Raw genomic sequence first — 26,566 nt, forward strand, 5'->3', positions numbered from 1 at the left:
CAGTGGGATGGAGCTGGGAAGGAGGAAAGGTTCCCACACACTAGAGGCCCCTTCGCTGGCAGAGACTTCGGAGCCGCGGAGGAGAGCAGAGCAACAGGGGTGCGGGGGGCAAAGCGCGGAGATTCCCGCACAGAGGATCAGGGCCAACTGGCACTCAACAGCCCGAGAGGCTTGTCTGCTCCCCCGCCGGGGCGGGCGGGGCTGGGAGCTGAGGCTCGGGCTTCGGTCGGAGCACAGGGAGAGGACTGGGGCTGGCGGCCTGAACACAGCCTGAAGGGGTTAGTGCGCCACAGCTAGCCCGAAGGGAGTGCGGAAAAAAGTCTGGAGCTGCCGAAGAGGCAAGAGACTTTTTCTTACCTCTTTGTTTCCTGCTGCGCGAGGAGAGGGGATTAAGAGCGCTGCTTAAAGGAGCTCCAGAGAAGGGCCCGGGCCTTGGCTAAAAGCGGGGACCCCAGAGATGGGCATGAGACGCTAAGGCTGCTGCTGCCGCCACCAAGAAGCCTGTATGCGAGCACAGGCCACTATCCACACCCCCCTTCTGGGGAGCCTGTGCAGCCCGCCACTGCGAGTCCCGGGATCCAGGGTCAACTCCTCCTGGAGAACGCACGGCACGCCTCAGGCTGGTGCAACGTCACGCCGGCCTTTGCCGCTGCAGGCCCGCCCCGCACGCCGTGACCCTCCCTCCCCCCGCCCCGGCCTGAGTGAGCCAGAGCCACCAAATCAGCAGCTCCTTTAACCCCATCCTGTCTAGCGAAGAACAGACTCCCTACGGTGACCTACACGCAGAGGCCGGGCCAAATCCAAAGATGAGCCCCTGGGAGCTGTGAGAACAAAGAAGAGAAAGGGAAATCTCTCCCAGCAGCCTCAGAAGCAGCGGATTAAAGCTCCACAATCAACTTGATGTACCCTGCATCTGTGGAATACATGAATAGACAACGAATCATCCCAAATTAAGGAAGTGGACTTTCAGAGCAAAATTTATGATTTTTTCCCCTTTTCCTCTTCTTGTGAGTGTGTATGTGGATGCTTCTGTGGGAGATTTTGTCTCTATAGCTTTGCTTCCACCATTTGTCCTAGGGTTCTATCCGTCCATTTTCTTTTTTAATTTTTTTCCTCTTAATAATTATTTTTTTTATTTTAATAACTTTATTATATTTTATCTTACTTTATTTTACTTAAACTCCTTTCTTTTCTTCCTTCCATCCCTCCTTCCTTCCTCCCTCCCTCCCTCGCTCCTTTCTTTCTTTCTTTCTTTCTACTAATTCTCTCTTTCTACTTTTTCTACCTTTTATTCTGACCGTGTGGATGAAAGGCTCTTGGTGCTACAGCCAGGAGTCAGTGCTGTGCCTCTGAGGTGGGAGAGCCAACTTCAGGACACTGTCCACAAGAGACCTCCCAGCTCCACATAATATCAAATGGCAAAGATCTCCCAGAGATCTCCATCTCAACACCAGCACCCAGCTTCACTCAACGACCAGCAAGCTACAGTGCTGGACATCCTATGCCAAACAACTAGCAAGACAGGAACACAACCCCACCCATTAGCAGAGAGGCTGCCTAAAATCATAATAAGTCCACAGACACCCCAAAACACACCACCAGACGTGGACCTGCCCACCAGAAAGACAAGATCCAGCCTCATGACCCGAACACAGGCACTACTCCCCTCCACCAGGAAGCCTACACAACCCACTGAACCAACCTTAGCCACTGGGGACAGACACCAAAAACAACAGGAACTACGAACCTGCAGCCTGCAAAAAGGAGACCCCAAACACAGTAAGATAAGCAAAATGAGAAGACAGAAAAACACACAGCAGATAAAGGAGAAAGATAAAAACCCACCAGACCTAACAAATGAAGAGGAAATAGGCAGTCTACCTGAAAAAGAATTCAGAATAATGATAGTAAAGATGATCCCAAATCTTGGAAATAGAATAGACAAAATGCAAGAAACATTTAACAAGGACCTAGAAGAACTAAAGGTGAAACAAACAACAATGAACAACACAATAAATGAAATGAAAAATACTCTAGATGGGATCAATAGCAGAATAACTGAGGCAGAAGAACGGATAAGTGACCTGGAGATAAAACAGTGGAAATAACTACTGCAGAGCAGAGTAAAGAAAAAAGAATGAAAAGAACTGAGGACAGTCTCAGAGACCTCTGGGACAACATCAAACACACCAACATTCGAATTATAGGGGTTCCAGAAGAAGAAGAGAAAAAGAAAGGGACTGAGAAAATATTTGAAGAGATTATAGTTGAAAACTTCCCTAACATGGGAAAGGCAATAGTTAATCTACTCCAGGAAGCACAGAGAGTCCCATACAGGATAAATCCAAGGAGAAATACGTCAAGACACATATTAATCAAACTGTCAAAAATTAAATACAAAGAAAACATATTAAAAACAGCAAGAGAAAAACAACAAATAACACACAAGGGAATCCCCATACGGTTAACAGCTGATATTTCAGCAGAAACTCTGCAGGCCAGAAGGGACTCGCAGGACATACTGAAAGTGATGAAGGAGAAAAACCTGCAACCAAGATTACTCTACCCAGCAAGGATCTCACTCAGATTTGATGGAGAAATTAAAACCTTTACAGACAAGCAAAAGCTGAGAGAGTTCAGCACCACCAAACCAGCTTTTCAACAACTGCTAAAGGAACTTCTCTAGGCAAGAAACACAAGAGAAGGAAAAGACCTACAATAACGAACCCAAAACAATTAAGAAAATGGGAATAGGAACATACATATCGATAATTACCTTAAAAGTAAATGGACTAAATGCTCCCACCAAAAGACACAGATTGGCTGAATGGATACAAAAACAAGACCCATATATTTGCTGTCTACAAGAGACCCACATATTTGCTGTCTACAAGAGACCCACTTCAGACCTAGAGACACATGCAGACTGAAAGTGAGGGGATGGAAAATGATATTTCATGCAAATAGAAACCAAAAGAAAGCAGGAGTAGCAATTCTCATATCAGACAAAATAGACTTAAAAATAAAGACTATTAGAAGAGACAAAGAAGGACACTACATAATGATGAAGGGATCGATCCAAGACGATATAACAATTGTAAATATTTATGCACCCAACATAGGAGCACCTCAATACATAAGGCAAATACTAACAGCCATAAAAGGGGAAATCAACAGTAACACATTCCTAGTAGGGGGCTCTAACACCCCACTTTCACCAATGGACAGATCATCCAAAATGAAAATAAATAAGGAGACACAAGCTTTAAATGATACATTAAACAAGATAGACTTAATTGATATTTATAGGACATTGCATCCAAAAACAACAGAATACACATTTTTCTCAAGTGCTCATGGAACATTCTCCAGGATAGATCATATCTTGGGTCACAAATCAAGCCTTGGTAAATTTAAGAAAATTGAAATTGTATCAAGTATCTTTTCTGACCACAACGCTATGAGACTAGATATGAATTACAGGAAAAGATCTGTAAAAAATACAAACACATGGAGGCTAAACAATACACTACTTAATAACGAAGTGATCACTGAAAAAATCAAAGAGGAAATTAAAAAATACCTAGAAACAAATGATAATGGAGACACGACGACTCAAAATCTATGGGATGCACCAAAAGCAGTTCTAAGAGGGAAGTTTATAGCAATACAATCCTACCTTAAGAAACAGGAAACATCTTGAATAAACAACCTAACCTTGCACCTAAAGCAATTAGTGAAAGAAGAACAAAAAACCCGCAAATTTAGCAGAAGGAAAGAAATCATAAAGATCAGAGAAGAAATAAATGAAAAAGAAATGAAGGAAACGATAGCAAAGATCAATAAAACTAAAAGCTGGTTCTTTGAGAAGATAAAATTGATAAACCATTAGCCAGTCTCATCAAGCAAAAAAGGGAGAAGACTCAATAGGATTAGAAATGAAAAAGGCGAAGTAACAACTGACACTGCAGAAATACAAAACATCATGAGAGATTACTACAAGCAACTCTATGCCAATAAAATGGACAACCTGGAAGAAATGGACAAATTCTTAGAAATGCACAACCTGCCAAGACTGAATCAGGAAGAAACAGAAAATATGAACAGACCAATCACAAGCACTGAAATTGAAACTGTGATTAAAAATCTTTCAACAAACAAAAGCCCAGGACCAGATGGCTTCACAGGCGAATTCTATCAAACATTTAGAGAAGAGCTAACACTTATCCTTCTCAAACTCTTCCAAAATATAGCAGAGGGAGGAACACTCCCAAACTCATTCTATGAGGCCACCATCACCCTGATACCAAAACCAGACAAGGATGTCACAAAGAAAGAAAACTACAGGCCAATATCACTGATGAACATAGATGCAAAAATCCTCAACAAAATACTAACAAAAAGAATCCAACAGCACATTAAACGGATCATACACCATGATCAAGTGGGGTTTATTCCAGGAATGCAAGGATTCTTCAATATATGCAAATCAATCAACGTGATACACCATATTAACAAATTGAAGGAGAAAAACCATATGTTCATCTCAATAGATGCAGAGAAAGCTTTTGACAAAATTCAACACCCATTTATGATAAAAACCCTGCAGAAAGTAGGCATAGAGGGAACTTTCCTCAACATAATAAAGGCCATATATGACAAGCCCACAGCAAACATCATCCTCAATGGTGAAAAACTGAAAGCATTTCCACTAAGATCAGGAACAAGACAAGGGTTGCCCACTCTCACCACTCTTATTCAACATAGTTTTGGAAGTTTTAGCCACAGCAATCAGAGAAGAAAAGGAAATAAAAGGAATCCAAATCAGAAAAGAAAAAGTAAAGCTGTCACTGTTTGCAGATGACATGATCCTATACATAGAGAATCCTAAAGATGCTACCAGAAAACTACTAGAGCTAATCAATGAATTTGGTAAAGTTGCAGGATACAAAATTAATGCACAGAAGTCTCTGGCATTCCTATACACTAATGATGAAAAATCTGAAAGTGAAATTAAGAAAACACTCCCATTTACCACTGCAACAAAAAGAATAAAATATCTAGGAATAAACCTACCTAAGGAGACAAAAGACCTGTATGCAGAAAATTTTAAGACACTGATGAAAGAAGTTAAAGATGATATAAATAGATGGAGAGATATACCATGTTCTTGGATTGGAAGAATCAACATTGTGAAAATGACTCTACTACCCAAAGCAATCTATAGATTCAATGCAATCCCTATCAAACTACCACTGGCATTTTTCACAGAACTAGAACAAAAACTTTCACAATTTGTATGGAAACACAAAAGACCCCGAATAGCCAAAGCAATCTTGAGAACGAAAAATGGAGCTGGAGGAAATCAGACTCCCTGACTTCAGACTACACTACAAAGCTACAATAATCAAGCCAGTATGGTACTGGCACAAAAACAGAAAGATAGATCAATGGAACAGGATAGAAAGCCCAGAGATAAACACACGCACATATGGTCACCTTATCTTTGATAAAGGAGGCAGGAATGTACAGTGGAAAAAGGACAGCCTCTTCAATAAGTGGTGCTGGGAAAACTGGACAGGTACATGTAAAAGTATGAGATTAGATCACTCCCTAACACCATACACAAAAATAAGCTCAAAATAGATTAAAGACCTAAATGTAAGGCCAGAAACTATCAAACTCTTAGAGGAAAACATAGGCAGAACACTCTAGGACATACATCACAGCAAGATCCTTTTTGACCCACCTCCTAGAGAAATGGAAATAAAAACAAAAATAAGCAAATGGGACCTAATGAAACATCAAAGCTTTTGCACAGCAAAGGAAACCATAAACAAGACCAAAAGACAACCCTCAGAATGGGAGAAAATATTTTCAAATGAAGCAACTGACAAAGGGTTAATCTCCAAAATTTATAAGCAGCTCATGCAGCTCAATAACAAAAAACCAAACAACCCAATCCAAAAATGGGCAGAAGACCTAAATAGACATTTCTCCAAAGAAGATATACAGACTGCCAACAAACACATGAAAGAATGCTCAACATCATTAATCATTAGAGAAATGCAAATCAAAACTACTATGAGATATCATCTCACACCGGTCAGAATGGCCATCATCAAAAAATCTAGAAACAATAAATGCTGGAGAGGGTGTGGAGAAAAGGGAACCCTCTTGCACTGCTGGTGGGAATGTAAATTGATACAGCCACTGTGGAGAACAGTATGGAGCTTCCTTAAAAAACTAAGAAGAGAACTACCATATGACCCAGCAATCCCACTACTGGGCATACACCCTGAGAAAACCATAATTCAAAAAGAGTCATGTACCAAAATGTTCATTGCAGCTCTATTTACAATAGCCCAGAGATGGAAACAACCTAAGTGTCCATCATCGGATGAATGGATAAAGAAGATGTGGCACATATATACAATGGAATATTACTCAGCCATAAAAAGAAATGAAATTGAGCTCTTTGTAACGAGGTGGATAGACCTAGAGTCTGTCATACAGAGTGAAGTCAGAAAGAGAAAGACAAATACTGTATGCTAACAGATATATATGGAATTTAAGAAAAAAAATTTCATGAAGAACCTAGGGGTTAGACAGGAATAAATACACAGACCTACTAGAGAATGGACTTGAGGATATGGGGAGGGGGAAGGGTAAGCTGTGACAAAGCGAGAGAGAGGCATGGACATATATACACTACCAAACGTAAGGTAGCTAGCTAGTGGGAAGCAGCCGCATAGCACAGGGAGATCAGCTCGGTGCTTTGTGACCGCCTGGAGGGGTGGGATAGGGAGGCTGGGAAGGAGGGAGACGCAAGAGGGAAGAGATATGGGAACATATGTATATGTATAACTGATTCACTTTGTTATAAAGCAGAAACTAACACACCATTGTAAAGCAATTATACTCCAATAAAGACGTTAATAATAATAATAATAATTCCTCAGGTAGCTTGTCTGAACTCTGAAAGGATAGTATAGCTCTCAAAATCTCAGCAGAGGGGAAAAAAATTACCTCACAGCTGCAATTATTATGCCTTTATAAAAATACTTTCTGAAAAAAAATGTGTAGTGAGAATACTCATTGATATTTAAAGCCAGTTACTATTGAGAACTTACAAGATCTTTTTCATGGAGCACATTCACTTCATAAATTGATACTGAAACCTAAAAAAGAAGTCTTCAATATATAAATATTTCTCACATGAATATATGCAAATAAGAAAGTTTGTCAAAATTGCTAATATGAAACATGCTCCAAGTACTGACTTAGTTTAAACAAGAATCTTATAAATTCCTCAAATGCATTAAATGGAAAGAATGACACAACAATGAGACGATATTCCTCCGTGGGTTCCATAACTTCTTGGAAATTAGCAAAATGTAAGCTTCATTTATTTATCCAAACTTTTCCACGTCTATATGCTCACGAAGGACACTATTCTGTGAGGCATTTACCCTGCCCACAAAGAGACCTCTTGTATCATGGGGTTTGGCCACAGCTTCAGAAAGAATAAAAATATGCAAATGGAAAATTAAACTTGCAGTTTTGTTTTGTGAAAGTTTGGAGTGAGAAGTCTCTAGTGAGCAGAAAGAAAAGGTTAGCAATTTTTAATATCCAAAATGATCAGTCATTCACTATACACGTCTCCGGTGAACTACATAATGTCAATGGTGTCACAAAAGCAAGGCAGAAAATGAAAGTCCTAACAGCTTTAATTCAGGGGGAAAAAAATCCCTGGAAGATGTTTTTCTCCCTCTAGATCACTTCAGGTTTACACAACATGCATTTTATAATTCTTAATTTATGTTTGGCAAGAATGTTCTCTCTGGCTTTAAGACCTTACCCATTTCTCCATCTGATATTTTGTGGTTGCAATTTTCTAGTTTAAAATGGGTGGTTCTCATTTCATTCACAAGAAACATGATGCCTTGAAAAAGATGTGGTCAACCTCTAGAGATGCACATTATTATTGCAGAATTGTAACAATACCTACTTATATGAGGGAACAGAAGCAGCGCTTAGCATTATATATATATCACTCCAGTTAATTCTTACAGCCCTAAATGGCCATACTTAGGCTTGGAGACAATAAGAAACTTGCCCAGGGTCACAAATAACTAAATTTCTGAAGATCTGGCACATTTTGACAATTCTAAAGAGCACAGAAATAACTGCTTATTTATTCATTTATTCAGTTATTCAACAAGCATTTGCTACTAAGTACCAAACATAATTAGATGTGGGAAAACAAACTAGAATAAGTTTGGATTCTTTCCCTCAAGGAAATTACCTTCTAGTTTGGAAGAGAGACCATTAAATAAACACAGTGTTACCCATAGATACTCACAGCCCTAAGTAGTGGAACTGACATAAGAGCCCTGAAGGATATGAAATTGAAACTATCTTCCTCTAATTAATAAATATTTACAATAGTAACAGAATAGAAAACACTTGGCAAGCTCATTCAAAAAATACTGATTTTGATTTGTGGTACTTACATAAAATAATAAAAGTGAACTCAGTCATAACATTTTGAAAGCTGTATCATTTTTATTTTCTTAAAAATTTCATGGAATTGAGCTTTTATTGAGCACCTACAGATCGGTGTAGGTGCACCCAAATTGTAACTATGCTAATTTAAGGGACACAATTTGCAGCAATGATGGAAAACTTAATGCTGAATACTAGTTATTCCAAACGATTGCTAGTGTTTCAAGGATCGAAACTAAGTCTGATAAAATTTATATTTGTTAGCTGAAATAAGCATGCTCAGTATTCCAGTTGAATGACTGGCATCCACCTTTCATATACTGAAAAGCCAGCATTAGACATTAACTGTTCAAAAAATATACTATTAGGAATGCAAACCTCAGAGCTTCTTCCAAAGAAATATAGCATTTGAGCCTGCTAAGTTTCTGTAAACGGGCTTAGGGAGTAAAAAGGAGGCCTTCTCTCTAGGTAAATACTGTAGAGAAGTAATATAACTTGTTTAGAAAACAGACAACAGACCAAGACAGCTTCTTTCACATCAGTGCAGTGACTGAATGTCAAACCAGGTACTAAGGTCACGGTGTCACATGTGAAGTGAGGATTTTGCCATCCATGATAAGGCTTTGAGGTCTATCCCACATAGGTAAACAGCAGGCCTACTTTTAGTCTCTCATCATTAGTGTCATTAAGCTTAACACTATCTTAAATTCTGTGCTAATGAAAATTTCTTAGAAATATTAGTATTTTAAGATGCTGTGTTGGCTTATGACAGGGTTCACGGCAGTCTGCCCAAAATATGCCACTTGGGCATATTGATTATTTTGAATTAAAGTTACTTAAGAAACAGTCAGTATAAGATGGACACTCTGACTCCTCTTTGTCCCCCTGAAAGCAGGAAATAAATCTCCCATGTGAAAGGTATCCTGCCTGCACCAGGAGAAAGGAAGAAATCCTTACTACCAGAGATAGGGAATTCAAAGACAAGAAGGCCGTGTAAGCAAACCTTTTTACTTCTTTACTAAAATACTACCCCAAGCCCAAACCCCTTCATCTTGTCGGTTCTTCACAAATGTATTGTTTCTTGGTCTAAAAGGTATAAAAGCTGCCTTCTTTAGTCACTTATTTGAGCATCATTTTTTTTTTTTTTTTTTTTTTTTTTTGCAGTACGCAGGCCTCTCACTGTTGTGGCCTCTCCCGTTGCGGAGCACAGGCTCTGGACGCGCAGGCTCAGCAGCCATGGCTCACGGGCCCAGCCGCTCCGCGGCATGTGGGATCTTCCCGGACCGGGGCACGAACCCGTGTCCCCTGCATCGGCAGGCGGACTCTCAACCACTGCGCCACCAGGGAAGCCCTGAGCATCATATTTTTATGAGCTCTGGTACAAATTTAAATTTGTTTTTCTCCTGTTAATCTGTCTTATGTCAATTTAATTATTAGACCAGCCAGAGAGTCTAGAGGGGAAGAAAGGAAAAGTTTTCCTCCCCTACATGTACACTCATTCAATACAGTGCTTTTTAGTTTCTATGTGCAGTTCTGCTTTTCCTATGAGATTGTCAGTTTCTGGACAGCAAAACCTGGTTAGCACAGTGATTACTATGGAGTTGGTGCTCAAAACACATCTTGAATAGAACTGAATTGTAGTCCTAATTTCAAAGTATTTTGTACCTCTGACAGTTTACTTAAAAAGCAGACAAAACACCAATTTCACATCGACCATCTCTATTGGTATGTCCAAGGCTATGAAATTTTGCCTGTCGTATTTCCCAAGATTCAATAAATCAGTTTCAAAGACATTTTAACACACTTGAGAAAAGGAACTTCTGAGTGAAAGGTCATTGCTTTCATGTTAACATTATTATTTTTCAAGATGTCATAGTCACAAAAGACTTTATATGGCTTGTCACAACTGAAGCTGAAAAATGTTATGATTGCCATTTATATTTTATTAAATAAATAGCATTACATAAATACTGTTTATATTAGCAACACAAAACTGAATTTTTAAATCACTTATAAAATTGAGGTCTTTTTCTATTTTCTTACTTTTCTAAAATGGTTTAACACTTTTAACATTTTTCTAGAATATATCAGCCACTGACTTGTACTTCAAGCTCACCCAAGGTAAAAAATTCAAATCTTCATCATTCAGCTATTATGAGAATAAATAGTTAATACCTATAACACCCTCAAGTTATTTACAGAAAGCATTTTTATACTGGTACTATTAGGTTTTTTTTGTTTGTTTGTTTGTTTGTTTTTTGCGGTACGCGGGCCTCTCACTGTTGTGGCCCCTCCCGTCGCAGAGTACAGGCTCCGGACGCGCAGGCCCAGCAGCCATGGCTCACGGGCCCAGCCGCTCCACGGCATGTGGGATCCCCCTGGACCGGGGCATGAACCCGCGTCCCCTGCATCGGCAGACGGACTCCCAACCACTGCGCCACCAGGGAAGCCCTATTAGTTTTATATGTTATTTTTAATACCTTAAGAAACAATATTCAGGAAAATTTACCTCACTTCTGCTATAATAATATTTTAATTAGGAACCCCCTGTCTTGAAAGACAATTAGGGCATCTCAAAAGATGCCCTGAAATTCTGGATAATAAAAGAATCTATTAAATATGTTCTAAAAGCAATACAACTTTAGTTTACCAAAATTAACACATTCAATATAATATTATGTCATATGTTGATTTAGTGTTTGCTAACAAAATATGAATAAAATGTAAAATACCTAAGGATAAAATTTATCCAGGCTAAATTCAGCTTACAATATTCTAAATAAAGAACCTGAATGATATTGATTACAAATGTAGACAATTCTTTCTATACATATTTATCATTAGTACTAGATAAATTGATAAATAGTAAATGTTGAATCCCAGTAAAACAAAAAACATATCCCTAATTGTCTAAGTTCAATAATAATTGCTTGAAATATGGTTTGTACCTGTGGATACAACAGGCAAGAGTACATCAAATGTATGTGAGTGAACAGAGTGGAACTCATACAGACTCACTGCACTGTCTTGGGAACTGGGTCATTTATAAGTGTTAAAGATTTTTCTCACTTTAGTTCAGGGTGTTAATCAACGTCTTCTACTTACAGGAGGGTCTGCATCTTCAGCATAAACGGTTGTGATAGGTGTACCCTTGGCGGCATCTGGAGCCACTATCCCTTTGTAGATCCGTTTACTAAATACTGGAGGATAATCATTCATATCCTGTAAAACACAATTAAGAATTTAGTTGCTTCTGTTGAAACCAGGTGAGGTACACAGTGACTAGACCGGCTCCATCTCTTCATATCACACAACCCGTTTGCCACTGTCAGCCTTCCATCCTCTCAATTCCATTACACTCACTTCAGAATGGCACCCCAGAGGAAATTGCCAGAGTTCCTATACAATATTAATGTGTGTGATACCTGCCCCATTCTACCAAAGGCCATTCTACTCAAGTAAAGAGTCTGTCACACACCCTGTGCTCCTCCAAATACATCTTTCAGATATTTGGAGTGATGTGTGAAGTTTTCTCTAAAGGTACTTCTAATGGTATGATGCAGTTTTGAACTTTGAAAAGTAGGAAAACATTCATAAAAGGTGCCCTTCTATGAGACAGGTGTAGAAGACAGTATTTTTGTTTGTTTTGTTGTTGGTGCTTTTAAAGAAAGCTCTTTAATGTTTCTGTTGCAATTGCAAATTCTTTATATATATACTTAGCATAATAGTATGATTAGAACATTTCAAATGCAAATTGTGAAATATCGTTTTATGCCATCTTACATTTTTACAAACATAAAATGATTAAAGGATGTTTTCCCTGCACCACACTACAATAATGACACATAGGTTAGATGTTCTCAGTCAGAAAACAATTTTAATTTATTTAAAGATTTTTCAAAGTGATTTATATGCATCCTTTAAATTTTCACAATTCAATGATATAAATGCATTGCTATTATGTTTATTCATTAAATGATATTTATCAGGTTCCTCCCATTTTTATGACCCAGGGCTAGGCTCTGGGGACAGTGTGGTGGCTCAAGAAAAGATGTTCCTGAATTTGCCACTTAACTGCCATTTGACAGGTAAAGTTACTGATTCTGCCGATAGCTTAGCAACGTCGCCTAAATTAATCTACTTATTTGGCAAAACCACTAATTAGTCTGGTCTCCTGAGAGCAAGACCATGTTTTTCTCAAACATTTTATCTTTGATGGAGAATTTCAAATCATTTTTTTTCTCAAAAATAATGTTTATTAACCTGGCTGATTTATCTTTCCTAAATTTACTTTTAAAAAAAATAATCATTGCACCCTGCATTTTGGGGGGCACTTTTGGTCAAATATATTTGAGCCCCAAACTAAATTTGTTAGTTATCTTATTCTCCCTGTCATCTTTTTCTCACTTGACGTTAAAAACAAAAGAAGAAAATTATTCTACACAGTCTTTGATATTTGCTCTGATACAACAATTTTTTTGCACAATGTAAATTGGAAACACACAAATTAACTGATTATAAACACCTCTTTTTGCAAAGAGGTCAGGATAATTAACTATTACAATCAAATCGAGCTTGCTTTTATGTTCACAATAGAGCTGACTTCTGAGTCGTGAATCTGAAAAACCCTGTAGATTCTAGTAAAAATTGGAGACCTTGAGCTGTAAGCAAAACTGAAAAATAAAAAACATCATTTTCTCTGTTTTGACATGTAGTATTCACAGCCTCTACATGAAAAAGACTTCCTTTATAAATGATGAGCTTTAGAATCTGAACAAGTAAATAAACCTAGGAAGCACTGGTTCTCTATAATGAGGAGAGTGGAGGGTATTGATCTTGAGGTTTCAGGCAGGGGGTGAATATATAAAACATTTGCATGCACACTTCCTCCTGCTTTCAAGAGTGCCAATTATTTTAACAAGTGAGTCTTGTAACCAAAGGGGTAGAACTCCTCTTGCACTCCTAAATTATAACTTCTGAAGGTTAGAAAAGGAGCCCAACTGTGATTTTTCTCTACATGAGTTTCCCAAATCACATAAACTCAATATATTCCTATGAATTTTCTTCTCCCGCCCCCCCCAGGGGACATTAAAAATCTTAATGTAATCTTAATTCTTCAGGGAAAAAAATAATATGTGATTTCCTAGTTATGTCAATACAGCCGCTGACAGTGTTGAGTACAGTAGCCTTTTTATTTTTTGGCCGGGAAAGTAGTCACCGATCACCTTCTAACTGAACACACAGTGGACATTTTTATAACCTGGCTTCACAAACTGATTATACAGAAACCTAAATAATTGAACAACATTAAAAGACTGGTATCCCCCTTTGGTATGCTTGCCACTGACAACGTAAAGAATAAATCAATACAGTTATTGTAGCTGTGTTTCTTCTTCTGGTACATTGTACATATTTTGAGGTTACAATCTTTCACTGTGGCTAAGCTGTGTAGCCAGTTGCACACAGTTCTTGCATGATGCATTATTTCAGATTAGAGAATTTACTGAAATGCAATGCCAAAGAGCATAATCAATACTTCATTATATTTATGCTCCAGGGATGTCTGAAGAAAACTGTACATAAATCTGCTTCTGTACAAATGCTCTACTATGCAGCAAATTAAGGATAAACTCCACTCTCCAAACGCAAGCCCTCGTCTGTTGCCAACTGTTCCACTAGAGGGCAGTATTTACAGAAAGAAAATTTCATTTTCTATTCTCTTGTTAACAATTTTATTATTAAGTTTCCTTTCTGTGGCTATACTTTTTGTTGGTCTGAACAAAAATTACTTTTCATGTTTCTAAAGAGTATTCTGAATATTACCATCTTGAACTAAGACTTGATCTTCTTAGAAAAAAAGATTGTTGTACAAGTACGCATAATTAGTTTCCATGTATCAAGCAACGAAAACTGCACCTGAAGAAAGTTATCTAAGAGGAAGAAAATATGAGTTTCATTTATTTATTTTCTAAACTCAAGTCTAAAATAATCACAGAAACCATTTCTGCTTTGACAGACCACAGAGTAGATTTAAGGAACCCTTTTTAATGAGCATACCAGGAAGACAGGAACTTGCTGGTGAATTTACAAATTAATGGCACGTTCTCTATTGAAAGCGATGAGAAATAGATTACAGAATTTTTAATTTCTGGAATCATAGGCTGAAAGCTGTTCTGGATAAGAGGCTTTTTTTCTGACAGAAGAGTACTAACTAGTTATATTCCGATCATCTTTCTTTAAATGATGAAAATATAGAGAACGTCAGCCCTCATCTTAAGCTCTCATGCATGCTCTGTGAGGAGACCAGATGGTGTGTGCCAGTGGGTGGAATGGCTCCTACAGTACCCTCTAGTGTTATCACTAGCCACATAGAACCGTTGGCTGCCCTGCCCTCTGAAATCCCTTAAGGCTTATGGAGCCGATGCCTCCTCTTCCTTGGCAGACGACACAGTTGATTTTTTCCTCTGCCTGTTACCAGTTCTGTTCTGCACTACCAGACACCCTCTATTTACTGTTTCAGTTGTTTTTTTTTAATATTATCTACCTTCTGCTGTTTCTTCCGTCTTGGTTTCTTTACTTGCCTTTCTGTCTTTTCTGACTTCTCTACCTTCTCTTGTGATTCTGCCACATAGGGTCATAAAGGCCCTATCTCCAACCAACCAAACAAATCTTTCCTTTTATGTTTTGCATGGGGCTCTCTTAAACACAAGCTACAAACTTACCTCAATGTTCTTTTTTGTTTTTGGATCAAAACCTGTACTGGGAAGATTCTTTCTTAGCTGCCTAAATTTGTTTTTTGTTTTGGATTGGTTTTATTTCTGAGTTTGAAGCTTTTCTGGATTCTTGGGGGATAGTATTATCCCTAATGTAAGGTAATCAATGTTACACTTTGCCACAAGTAGCAAAATGTACACTATAGCTCTCAGTATCACAAACATTGATGGAGCTCCCACTGTGCATTAGGTAGTACTTTAGGTGCTGGGGATATGGTTACCACCAAGAAAGATACAGTGCCTGCTGGTACTGAGCTTACAGTTTAGTGTGGAAAGCAAAAAATAAATAAATATTAGCAAGTGTGATGGATGTTATGAAAGAGAAAGTATAAGGATGTGATGGGAATATATAGTAAGGAGTTTAAATTTCACATAGGATGCATCTCTGTTACCTGAACAAACTGCCTCAACACTCATGCACTCTGGCAGGTAAAACAGTCCTTCAAAATTGATGGTTAAATTAGAAGAGGTTAACATTGTGTAATGTTGACAAACCCACTAATTTAATACAAAATTCCATTCCCATCTAGTTTCTCTGAACTGGAATGGTAATATAGGGGGAAGGCAGTTGATAGGTTTTTGGATTTTTTTTCCAAGCCATGACACTGTGGTCAATTGGGAGAATATGTGCACATTCTAAGCTTGAATATTTGAGCATCAATTCAAGTAACATCACCCTATTTCAGACTTCCTCAAAAGTGCATCACAATTATATATATGTATGTGCGTATGTATATGGTTTATTTTTACTGTATATCTGACATTATGCTAAGTGTGTTAGATTTATCATCTCAATTAATTTGCCTAAAATAGATGTTAGCTATTATTATTATTGTTCCTATTTTTAGAATAAGGAAACTGAAGCTTAGAGAAATTAAGTTGCTCACGATTATCCAGCTAATAAAGGGTAGAGCTAAGATTTAATTCTGGTATGTCGGATCCTAAAGGCATCATTCTGCTACTTGCAGGTGAGGAGAAAGGGAACTGGCAAAGTCATCAGAAGATTATACATAAAATGACTTGAGTAGGATTTTCGTTAAAATTCCACACATAAAATTTTAAATACCTCTTTCCAAAAATATTTTACATTTTTAAGAATTCTTCTAACTAGTTACTACAATTTTATCTTGGCAACCTTGCAAGCTTCTAAACACTGCATAATTCTAATCTATTTCCCTGAAGATAATTTTTATAATTATTTATGAAGCTTTTTTTTTGGTAAAAAGAGACTTTCAGCAGTCGTATTTGTACATTTTAAACAACTTATTCAATATTTAACCCTACAAATAGTTATTTTCACTAAAACCTAATAAAGTTTTTTCAAAATTGCATTCTTTGGAAAATTAGTCTTATCAAAAGCTTTACAAATAAAAAGAAATTCCATGATCAATGGTGGGAAATCACATTTTATTTTCTTGAGATTCACAACATACACTAGCATATTTAAAGCTCCTATATAAAGGCCTACGGCATAGAAATCGGTTTATTTTTATATATACCAGTGTTTCCCAAATCTTCTTGTCTATGTAATATTTTGTGTATGAGACACCCAGTACCATCTTGAGGAGCTAGTGCTCTATGAAGTATATCATGAGAGACCCTGATGATAATAATATATTGAAGGCACAAATTATTACTGTTTGGAATACTGTATGACTTTGGTGAAGTCAAGTTCTCAGAGTACATACTGAGGACACCAACATATCAAGAGTGTCCCCCAGTATGAGGCAGCCAATTCACTGGGGTAGAGATCGCAGCTATAGTCATGATAGGATTGGAAAATGGTACCAATGCTTAGCAGTAACTAGTATCAACAAGGCTTATCAGCATCTATTGTCCCCACTGGGAGAGCTGTGGTAAGGCAAGCCTGGTCTCATTTGCCTTGGCAGTCAGGGAAGAATGTGATAATCACTGAAGGGTAAAATTACTTAATTGTATATACTCTATAAGTAAAGCATTTTCTTGGGACTCCCAGAAATCAGTGGGTGATATATGGGGAGCCATAGCAATATAAATTACTCCTGTTTGAGATATTATGTTATCTCTGGGCTTGTACATTTTTATCTGTTTCCTCTGGTTTGGTTCTTTAGTGAAAATATGTTACATCTTTGTTGTAAACCTGTAGAATAGCAGAATAGGCAGATGCTTTAAGAAACCATCTGAATCAGCCCTATGACACGCCCTCCTTGATGTATTCATATTCTTTAAACACGGAAGTGAATATATTAGAAAGAATATACTCTTAAGAATCTGATAGCACAGAATAGAACAGAGGGTAATATTTGAAGGCCATAGTCCTAAATGGGTATTTTCTCCAGGTGAACCAACCTCAAGGTGAAAAGCAGCAAGTCGTAAAAAATAATGATCAATCGGGAGGAGGGAGGAGGGTTAAATTAGAAGTATGGGATTAACACACCGCTATATATAAAGTAGATAAACAGCAAGGATTTACTGTGTGGCATAGGGAACTATATTCAGTACCTTATAATGGAAAAGAGAAAAAAATATATGTATGTATAATTGACTCACTTTACTGTACATCTAAAACTAACAATATTGTAAATCAACTATACTTTAATAAAAAAAATAATGATCAATCTATTAGACCATACTCCCACTAGTTGGTCCATTGAAGGTATCTTTTACTCAGTCTCCTCCCTCCAGAGCAAGGGAAGGAAAGATGCTATAAATACTGAAATGTCCAGAGTTTCTGATTTGTTTGAATCCTGGATTATCTCCTTGCCTCTCAAACCACAGCTCCTTTGACCAAATCAAAACAAGGACTCTACTAATACTGTCACCACAGAACATCAGCGGCAAATCACTGTCAGGTGTCCATAGTTTGGCAAATGCCACCTTGGTACTGGGCATGAGTTTCTATCTATCTTCTTTCCTATACACTTTGGGGGTAGGAACATTCCTTTCCTTCGCAGAAGAAGAAACCACTCTGAAAGATGAAAATGCTAGCTCTATCTTCCAAGACTCACTGTATTTCCTAATAACCTCAGCCCTTCTAGATGGTCTTTCATTTCTCGTCCCTCCATCTATCCCTGCCTACTCCCATACCTGCACCCTCTTTTACAGGTAAACACAACCAGGGGTGAATTCAGTCTCCTTCCTTCACAGAAGCATCTCCCTCACTCTCTCTCCTACTCGCATGCAGCCATTCTATCTAAAATTACAATCAGCAAATGACTTAAGTCATCTGTTTACCTTGGACAAGTTCTTTACATTCCTTTTAATGCTACCCAGAATTATATACACATTTAAATATTTCAACCTTTCTGGCCTATATTCAGCTTTCGGCTTACTATAGAAAACAGATCTTCTCTTTCCGTGTATTTTCTATATTATATTATTATAACTCAGTTTGTAAGGGCAGATTTTTCTCTGGATTTTATGTGTAAAACTATTTAGAATTTTATTTCATTTTCCAGAGGTTTACCCATATCATGTAATTTACTATTATCACAGATTCAATTCTTATAGATATTTAATAAATATACAATGAAAAAGGCTTTGTCTTATAAATGTTCTGCAAAACCTTTGCAACAAAAATACGTATTACTTGTACGATCATGATTAGTTTTGTTTTGGATCCTTGAAATTTGACACCAAGAAAGCTCTTTGCAGGTGTGTGTGATAAAATTCCATTTTCCTTCTACTGTGAAAATATTTTTCCTTTGAAATAAATATTATTTCAATTATTTCAAATACTTCAATTTCCCCATTATCACTTCAATTTTAAAAAAGTTTGATGGACTAGATAGGAAGTACCTGATCTTTCTTTTTTTCCTTCTTTACAAAAGAAATTATGTTTCTGCTCATTTTCAAAGAGAGATCTACAAGATGCTTTCCCCTTGGTGACTGTTTTGGGTAGAAATATCTCTTGGCAAATCCTATGCAATTATGTTATCAGTAAAACAGCTTGTCAGTACTGCAAGTAAACAGACCAACAGCAGAAAATTTGCAAGCTTGGGAAAGATTTACATTTGTAGAGAAATGAGAATTGTATTCCACTCTTCTCTTCAAAACAAACAAATATGATATTTTTATGGGCCCCAATAGTATACAATACAGTTTTAAAATTCTCTTTGTGATAATCTTATCCTGAGTGATCAGGAGAAAGGAAAGCAAGTGTCAGCCTGCATTTGGAGAAATGTTCACCAAATTTTATTATGCTTAAATAACCTTGAAAAAGAAAACAAAGTGGAACTGAAAAATGTCTAGAATTAAATATTAAGTTTTATTTTAAATGTACAATAATCCAGAAATAACTTTGTATAGGTCAGGAACCCTTGACCAATGAAATAGTTTGACTTCTCTAAATAAGATAGAGCAACTGAGGCAATAAAAATTAGATCAACACTCTTATTTCTAAAGAAAGAAGGAGCCCATCAATGAGCAACATTTCGCACAAGCTGATGTAGAATCCTTGAGTGAATCCCCTGTATTAAAATAAAGGGGTGGTTAGGGAATGTAGAAGGCATTTTAAGAGACTTAAGTCCCAGATAGAGAATGAATCTTATTTAGTGCCATCCTGCTTGTTCAGATGATAGTTTGGGACTCAGTTTGACACCAATGACTTCCTCCATCAAAAAAAAAAAAAAAAAAAAAAAAATCCAAGCACATAAGTTTAAACTGAAATTAGAGCAGCCAAGCTAGAGTCTATTGCCCAGAACAGCCAATAGATGGACCATTTTTTCTATTTAAAATGTTTTTAGTGTTCAACACCATCAAAGCATATGGGTAGGCAAAACCAGGTAGATGGTCCAGAAGCCATTTTGCTCATTTAGTTCATTCAGGTCAGTCTCATCTTTTAGTCTTTTTCATGTCTTTACCTATCATGGCATCTTCATAACCACCAATATTATCATGTTCCTAAAATTTTTGTAAGCAGATTTCTAAATTTCTAAATGTCGTATCATAATACATAGAAATAATACATATTTCTAAATATGCATTGAAGCCCCTCAGGCCCTCGATGATTCTGTATTGTTCCTTGATCCTTCCCTAGACTACTAGAGCACTGAAAATCAATGTCTCAGGAAAGAGAGACACAAATAGAAAAGCAGCTTACCCCAGAAAAGATTTTGATAGTTCACATTGCTATTCCCAAAGAGAACTTAATGCTGAATAAAATTTTAAGTCCCTGAAATGATACATTTACAACTCCCTGAAACAGATAAAATTCTTAGGATAGAGAAACACAAAATGGAAGGAGTAGATACAGAACCATTGTGGACCCCAGAGAAAGAAGGAATGCAGACCCTAATAAAATACTCCAGATAGCTTTAGGGCATCTGAGAATGGAAAGGACTTGTGTTCCCCTTTCCAATATACTGGGGTTGGCCAAAAAGTTTGTTCAGTTTTTTCCATAAGGTGACTCTAGTAGCTAACTTCATTCGAAAAAATTGTTAGAATGTATTGTGACAGCTGCCATATCAGCGTGCGTTTAAAAAAAAAAACATCAAAACTGTTGAATTTTTGTGTAGCCATTGTAATATTGAAGACGGAAGAAAAAAGCAACATTTTTGGCATGTTATGCTTTATTATTTCAAGAAAGATAAAAATGCAACTGAAACGCAAAAAAAAGAGATTTGTGCAGTGTATGGAGAAGGTTCTGTGACCGATCAAACATGTCAAAAGTGGTCTGTGAAGTTTCGTGCTGGAGATTTCTCACTGGACGATGCTCCACGGTCAGGTAGACCAGTTGAAGTAGACAGCAATCAAATTGAGGCATTAATTGAAAACAATCAACGTTATACCACGCAGGACAGCCGACATACTCAAAATATCCAAATCAAGTGTTGGAAAATCATTTACACCAGCTTGGTTATGTTGATCACTTTGATGTTTGGGTTCCACATAAGAGAAAAAACCTTCTTGACCATATTTCCGCATAGGATTCGCTTCTTAAACGTAACAAAAATGTTCTGTTTTTAAAACAAATTGTGATGGGCGATGAAAAGGCGCTACTGTACAATAATGTGGAACGGAAGAGATCATGGGGCAAGTGACATGAACCACACCAAAGGCTCATTTTCATCCAAAGAAGGTGAGGTTGTGTATACGGTGGGATTGGAAGGGAGTCATCTATTATGAGCTCCTTCTGGAAAACCAAACAATTAATTCCAACAAGTGCTGCTCCCAGTGAGACCAATTGAAAGCAACACCTGTTACCATCAGGTAATGCAAGACCACATGTTTCTCTGATGACCAGGCAAAAACTGTTACAACTTGGCTGGGAAGTTGTGATTCATCCGCCCTAATTCACCAGACGTTGCACCTACAGATTTCAATTTATTTTGGTATTTAAAAAATTCTCTTAATGGAAAAAATTTCAATTCCCTGGAAGCCTGTAAAAGGCACCTGGAACAGTTCTTTGATCAAAAAGATAAAATGTTTTGCGAAGATGGAATTATGAAGTTGCCTGAAAAATGGCAGAAGGTAGCGGAGTAAAACGGTGAACACATTGTTCAATAAAGTTCTTGGTGAAAATGAAAAATGTGTCTTTTATTTTTCCTTAAAAACTGAAGGAACTTTTTGGCCAACCCAATAGTTTAGAGAAGACAGCAGGACTCCAGGGAAGAAGTGACATCATGTGTGTACCAGCAGATAAGCCTAATTCAACTGTAAAGTAAAGGCAATGGAATAATCCCCACATCCCACCCTGACTGCAGGATTATCTTAACAACAACAGCAAAACACACAAGAAAATCCACACTCAAAGATCTTACAGTCAAGAGCATTAGAGCATTTACCTATATGATAAACATAGTTATGCTAATCATATACTGGTGAAATCTTTAACAGTCTTCTATGTTTTCATATCAATATTTTATTGTCTAAGAAAACCAACTGCATACCTTATTTATCAGGTAAACAATCAAACAAAAATGCAACAAAAGTGGTGATTTCTTGTACCATCATTTATACCTGGCAGTGCCCTTTAAGAATGAACATTGTACAAAAGCTGCCTATGACCTTCTGTGCCTTATAACCTGTGTACATACAGCCCTCTATGGAAAGCTGCTTTCAAGAACTGAAGTCATTCCCAGAACTTTCCACATGCTTTAGGTAGCCAACTAGAACCAGATGGTGTAAAGTCCTGAGTAATTTATCATAGGTGAATTCTGCTAAACAATTTACCTCAAACACATTACAGATTGTAATTCTAGGCATCTCAAGCGGCAAACTTTAAATGAACATAGGTTCCTATGGTTTTCTGAATGATCTCTAGAATCAGACAACCTAACAGAACTGGTGAGTCAAATAACTTGATCCCATTCAGTTAGGATACATTTCTAGTGATGTAAGGTGACTGCAAGAAGTACAAATAGTCCCTCTGTATAGCAGACCAATGTGTGGTTGCCAAATTTGTATTGCAGTTCTACCATCTATAACTAAATATTAATTCAAAATTTACACATACTTCCATGTTTTCTTCTGTCTAATTTCATAGATTTTATTTTTTTAACATGGAAACCTGGTCTCAGTGGTTACCTGGCAAAATCTGAGTCATAATCATAAATCATATATTTTTTGTAGAACATATACATTTGTGAACACAATATGAATTAAAATATCTATATTAAAGTGAACTTAAATTGCTTACCCAATTAATCTTATTCATGTATTTCATTCATGGACTTATTGAAACTTTCTATAAGCTTCCTTGTAAAGTCTTCATTTATCATATAGATCTTCTGTATCCTTGTCACTCTCCCTTTTTCGTTTTCCTTCTCTCCTCTCTCACTCTTTTGCTCTCACTCTGTGTGAATCTGTTTCTTTCTGACTAGCTCTGTCTTTTTAACCATTCAAACTCCAGTCGGGTACCAGAGGAAACATGTTAAGAGGGTAGTTTCAAATTTGTACTTTCTTCCCCTGACCAAAAGTCATACAAAACATGTTTATGAAAGCACTTTTATTTTATGTCACCAAAGAAATAAAGGTCATCTGAAGTCATTTTTTAGTACTAAACACCTTTAATAAAGCAGCTCGAGGATCATCTGTATGTGTATATTTGTAACTGAAGTATATTTTTCAACATCTGATACTCACACAACCTGTGTAAGAATCATCTGTGTACTTTTCTAATATACTGATGTCTCAGATGCTCCTGTGAGAAAGGTGCCCCTTTGGGAAGGAGCAGAGGGATCTGAAAGTTTGGTATGCAGCTCAGATGACCTTTATATACACTAACATGTGAGAACTGATGAATCTTTCCTCATGTCTTCTTTTAAATACACAGCTTAACAACCACAAGAAACCCTAAAGGTGGAAGACGACATGCTTTTCTAGGCAATCAACTGGTGCAGGGTATTTTATTAAGCTAGAAGGCAAATCTAGAGAGGTTGAGAGAGTCCCCAAGGTCATAGAACTTGAAAATGGTTGAGCAAGAAATTAACCCCAATTCCATCTGATTCCAAAGCTTGTTTCATTCCAGAATCTTGAGTTCCAACTAAACTAAACTAACTAGTTCTTGGGGGCTTAGAACTCTTAAACTTTCAGAATCCTCTTATGTTTTTTTTTAATTTGTATTTTTTTAAGTTGAAGGATTTGGACGAAGTTATTATCCCTGGTGCTGTGGAATTTGGACTAAAGTGTAGTCTAGAGAAATTATGACTTGATTGAAGTCACAGAGCTAATGGTGGACCCAGGGAGACACAGTGTTTGACTCTTATTTAGTGGTTCTTTCAAATTTATTTTTTATAAGTTAAATAATATAGTTATTTCTCAAGTCTTTGTAAATATTGTACATTCAAAATTTTATGTTCTGGCTCTGGTACCACATATAATTATGAATCCTGCCCCCAGATATTATACTACAGTGTGGATTTAAAAAAAAAACAAAAACAGGAACTACATGTAGAGAGTACAAAGTAGGCAACCAGAAGTCATCTATATTCCTTACCTTTACTATCACTGTGACAGTAGCAATACCAGGTGGCATTGTTCCATAAATATCAAAGGCCTCCACTAGAAAAGTGATACTTGCTTCCTGGTCTGGAAATGCCTCATAGTCCAAACTCCTTAAAAGGGAGAGTTCTCCTGTAAATGGATGTAGTGCAAAAATGTGCTTCACTTCCGGACTTCTTATCCGATAAGATACATTAGCTCCGAGGTCAGCATCTGTGGCCTGTAACAAATTAAGAAGAAGAATGGTTATATCACTGCCATTGCCAAAATAAAGAAATGCAGGACTGATGGAAGTCATGTGTCAGTACCTAGAACAGCATGAAATGAATGATGATCAAAAGGCATGTTTCAGAGAGAAACATTTTTTAAAGTAATTTACCAGATAGAGGGAGAGGGAGAGAAAGAAAGAGAACAAGTCAGAGACAGAGACCCATGAGGTTTTGTCATTGTTGATCTTGTTACTGTATCTATTTTATTTGAAAAAATCACTAATTAAAAGGATCATACCACAGTAAAGAAATAAATATTGTTATAAATGATTGCTTATTATTTCCTAACGATTGTATAACCATGAAAAATAATACCTTAAATAAAAATAAGTACTAGTGTGTGCTTTCCATAAACATAACAGGTTATTAAAGGGCTATATGAAAACGTAAATATATCTTCTCACAAAGATCCTATAATACATTTCTAGAGATCACTCTATTATACCTCCCTTCTTTTAACTAATACTTATTGAGTGTGCACAAGGTGCTATAGAGATGCACAAGATGAATACAAACAAGATACCTACCCTCCAGATTACTGTCTCAAAGAAGAAATAAGACAGAAATACCAAAATAAAAGGGATACATGGATGGACCTAGAGATTGTCATACTGAATAAAGTAAATCAGAGAAAGAAAGACAAGTATCATATGATATCACTTATATGTGGAATCTAAAAAAATGGTACAAATGAACTTATTTACGAAACAGAAATAGAGTCACAGATGTAGAAAACAAACTTATGGTTACCAGGGGGAAAGGTTGGGGAGGGATAGATTGGGAGATTGGGATTGACATATACACACTACTATATATAAAATAGATAACTAATAAGGACCTACTGTACAGCACAGGTCTCTACTCAATACTCTGTAATGGCCTTTATGGGAAAAGAATCTAAAAAAGAGTGGATATATGTATATGTATAACTGATTCTCTTTGCCGTACACTAGAATCTAACAGAACATTGTAAATCAACTATACTCTAATAAAATTTTTTTTTTAATTCCCATTTCCAAAAATAAAATCATTAAAGCGAAACATTAAAGCGAAACAAAAAACAGCTGAAAAAACAGGTTTCAATAGGAAGTCTTATAGATGACTCTTTCATTCAGTAGTAGAGACTGGCAAAGGCAACTCTGGCAGAGGAAATGGAATGGAGCAAGGACAGAGTGGGGAAGGTCAGGGTGTGTTAAAAAATGCATGCAGTAAAACAAGCATCTTTGTGAATGTCAGTCTTGGCCCCCTCCAAACAGTTATCAACATCACAATGGGAAAGATACTGTTAAAGCACAGATTTTATGATGTCACCTTCCTGCCTAAAAATTCTTCTTGTTTTCCATTTCATTTTGGATCAACTCCAATCTCCTTAACATGGTGAGAAGGACACATATATTTTCCAGCCCTTTAGCTCCTCACTCTTCTCTCCTCCAGGATTTTGAGCAGGTTCTTCCACTGCCTTGAATATTCTTTCTTTCCCCTTGAATGCCTCTTATTTGCCCCTCAGTTCACAATTTAGAAATAAACTTTCTCCAGGAAACATTCTCTTTGTTCTCAAGATTAGGTTAAAGAGCCCCACCTGTGATCTCCCAGGTTCCTTGCATTGACGACCTCTATATTAATTACCAGTTACTTGTCTGTTTGCTACACCAGACTGAAAATTCAATGAAGGCAGGAAACCTGTCTTGTTCATGTTTGAATCCCCAGAGTCTAGCAGAGGACTTGGCATGCAGTAAGCACTGAAAATATGCTTATTGAATAAAGGAATGAGTGAATGAATAGATGAATAGAAGAATAAATGGAGAAAGAATGGCCCTCTCCTTGGCCAGCATCTGCCTTTTTTAGATGTATTAATGTTTGCTAAGTAAACACATATCGAGTTGAATTATGGAAGAAACACAAGTTCTTGAAATGCATGCTAACAAAATTCAAGTTGTAGACTGCAGGTTGAGAAAGGACTATATTTTTTTCTTACAAAATACACTTCATAGACCACCTATGTCAGAATTAAAGAGGTTGTGCTTAAAATGCAGATCTCTAGGCCAATCTAACCTACTGAATCAGAATGTCCAGAGTTTCTGGTAATAATTTATT

The 26,566-nt window shown here is 37.1% G+C and overlaps 1 protein-coding gene across 7 annotated transcripts in view; it reads right to left on the reverse strand.

Annotated features, from left to right (window-relative positions):
- Positions 1–26,566, reverse strand: part of PCDH15 (protocadherin related 15) — a gene marked incomplete at both ends in the record, with an annotated part of 708,164 nt that overhangs the window by 153,138 nt on the left and 528,460 nt on the right. For all 7 annotated transcript variants that reach the window (XM_082854334.1, XM_082854333.1, XM_082854332.1 and 4 more), the window contains 2 exons: positions 11,614–11,730; positions 24,199–24,423. In XM_082854334.1, coding sequence (XP_082710460.1) covers positions 11,614–11,730; positions 24,199–24,423 — 342 coding nt within the window. The remainder of the gene's footprint in view (positions 1–11,613; positions 11,731–24,198; positions 24,424–26,566) is intronic.

Source organism: Leucopleurus acutus (genome assembly GCF_964270905.1).
Source record: "Leucopleurus acutus genome assembly, chromosome: 14".
Lineage (NCBI taxonomy): Eukaryota > Metazoa > Chordata > Mammalia > Artiodactyla > Delphinidae > Leucopleurus > Leucopleurus acutus.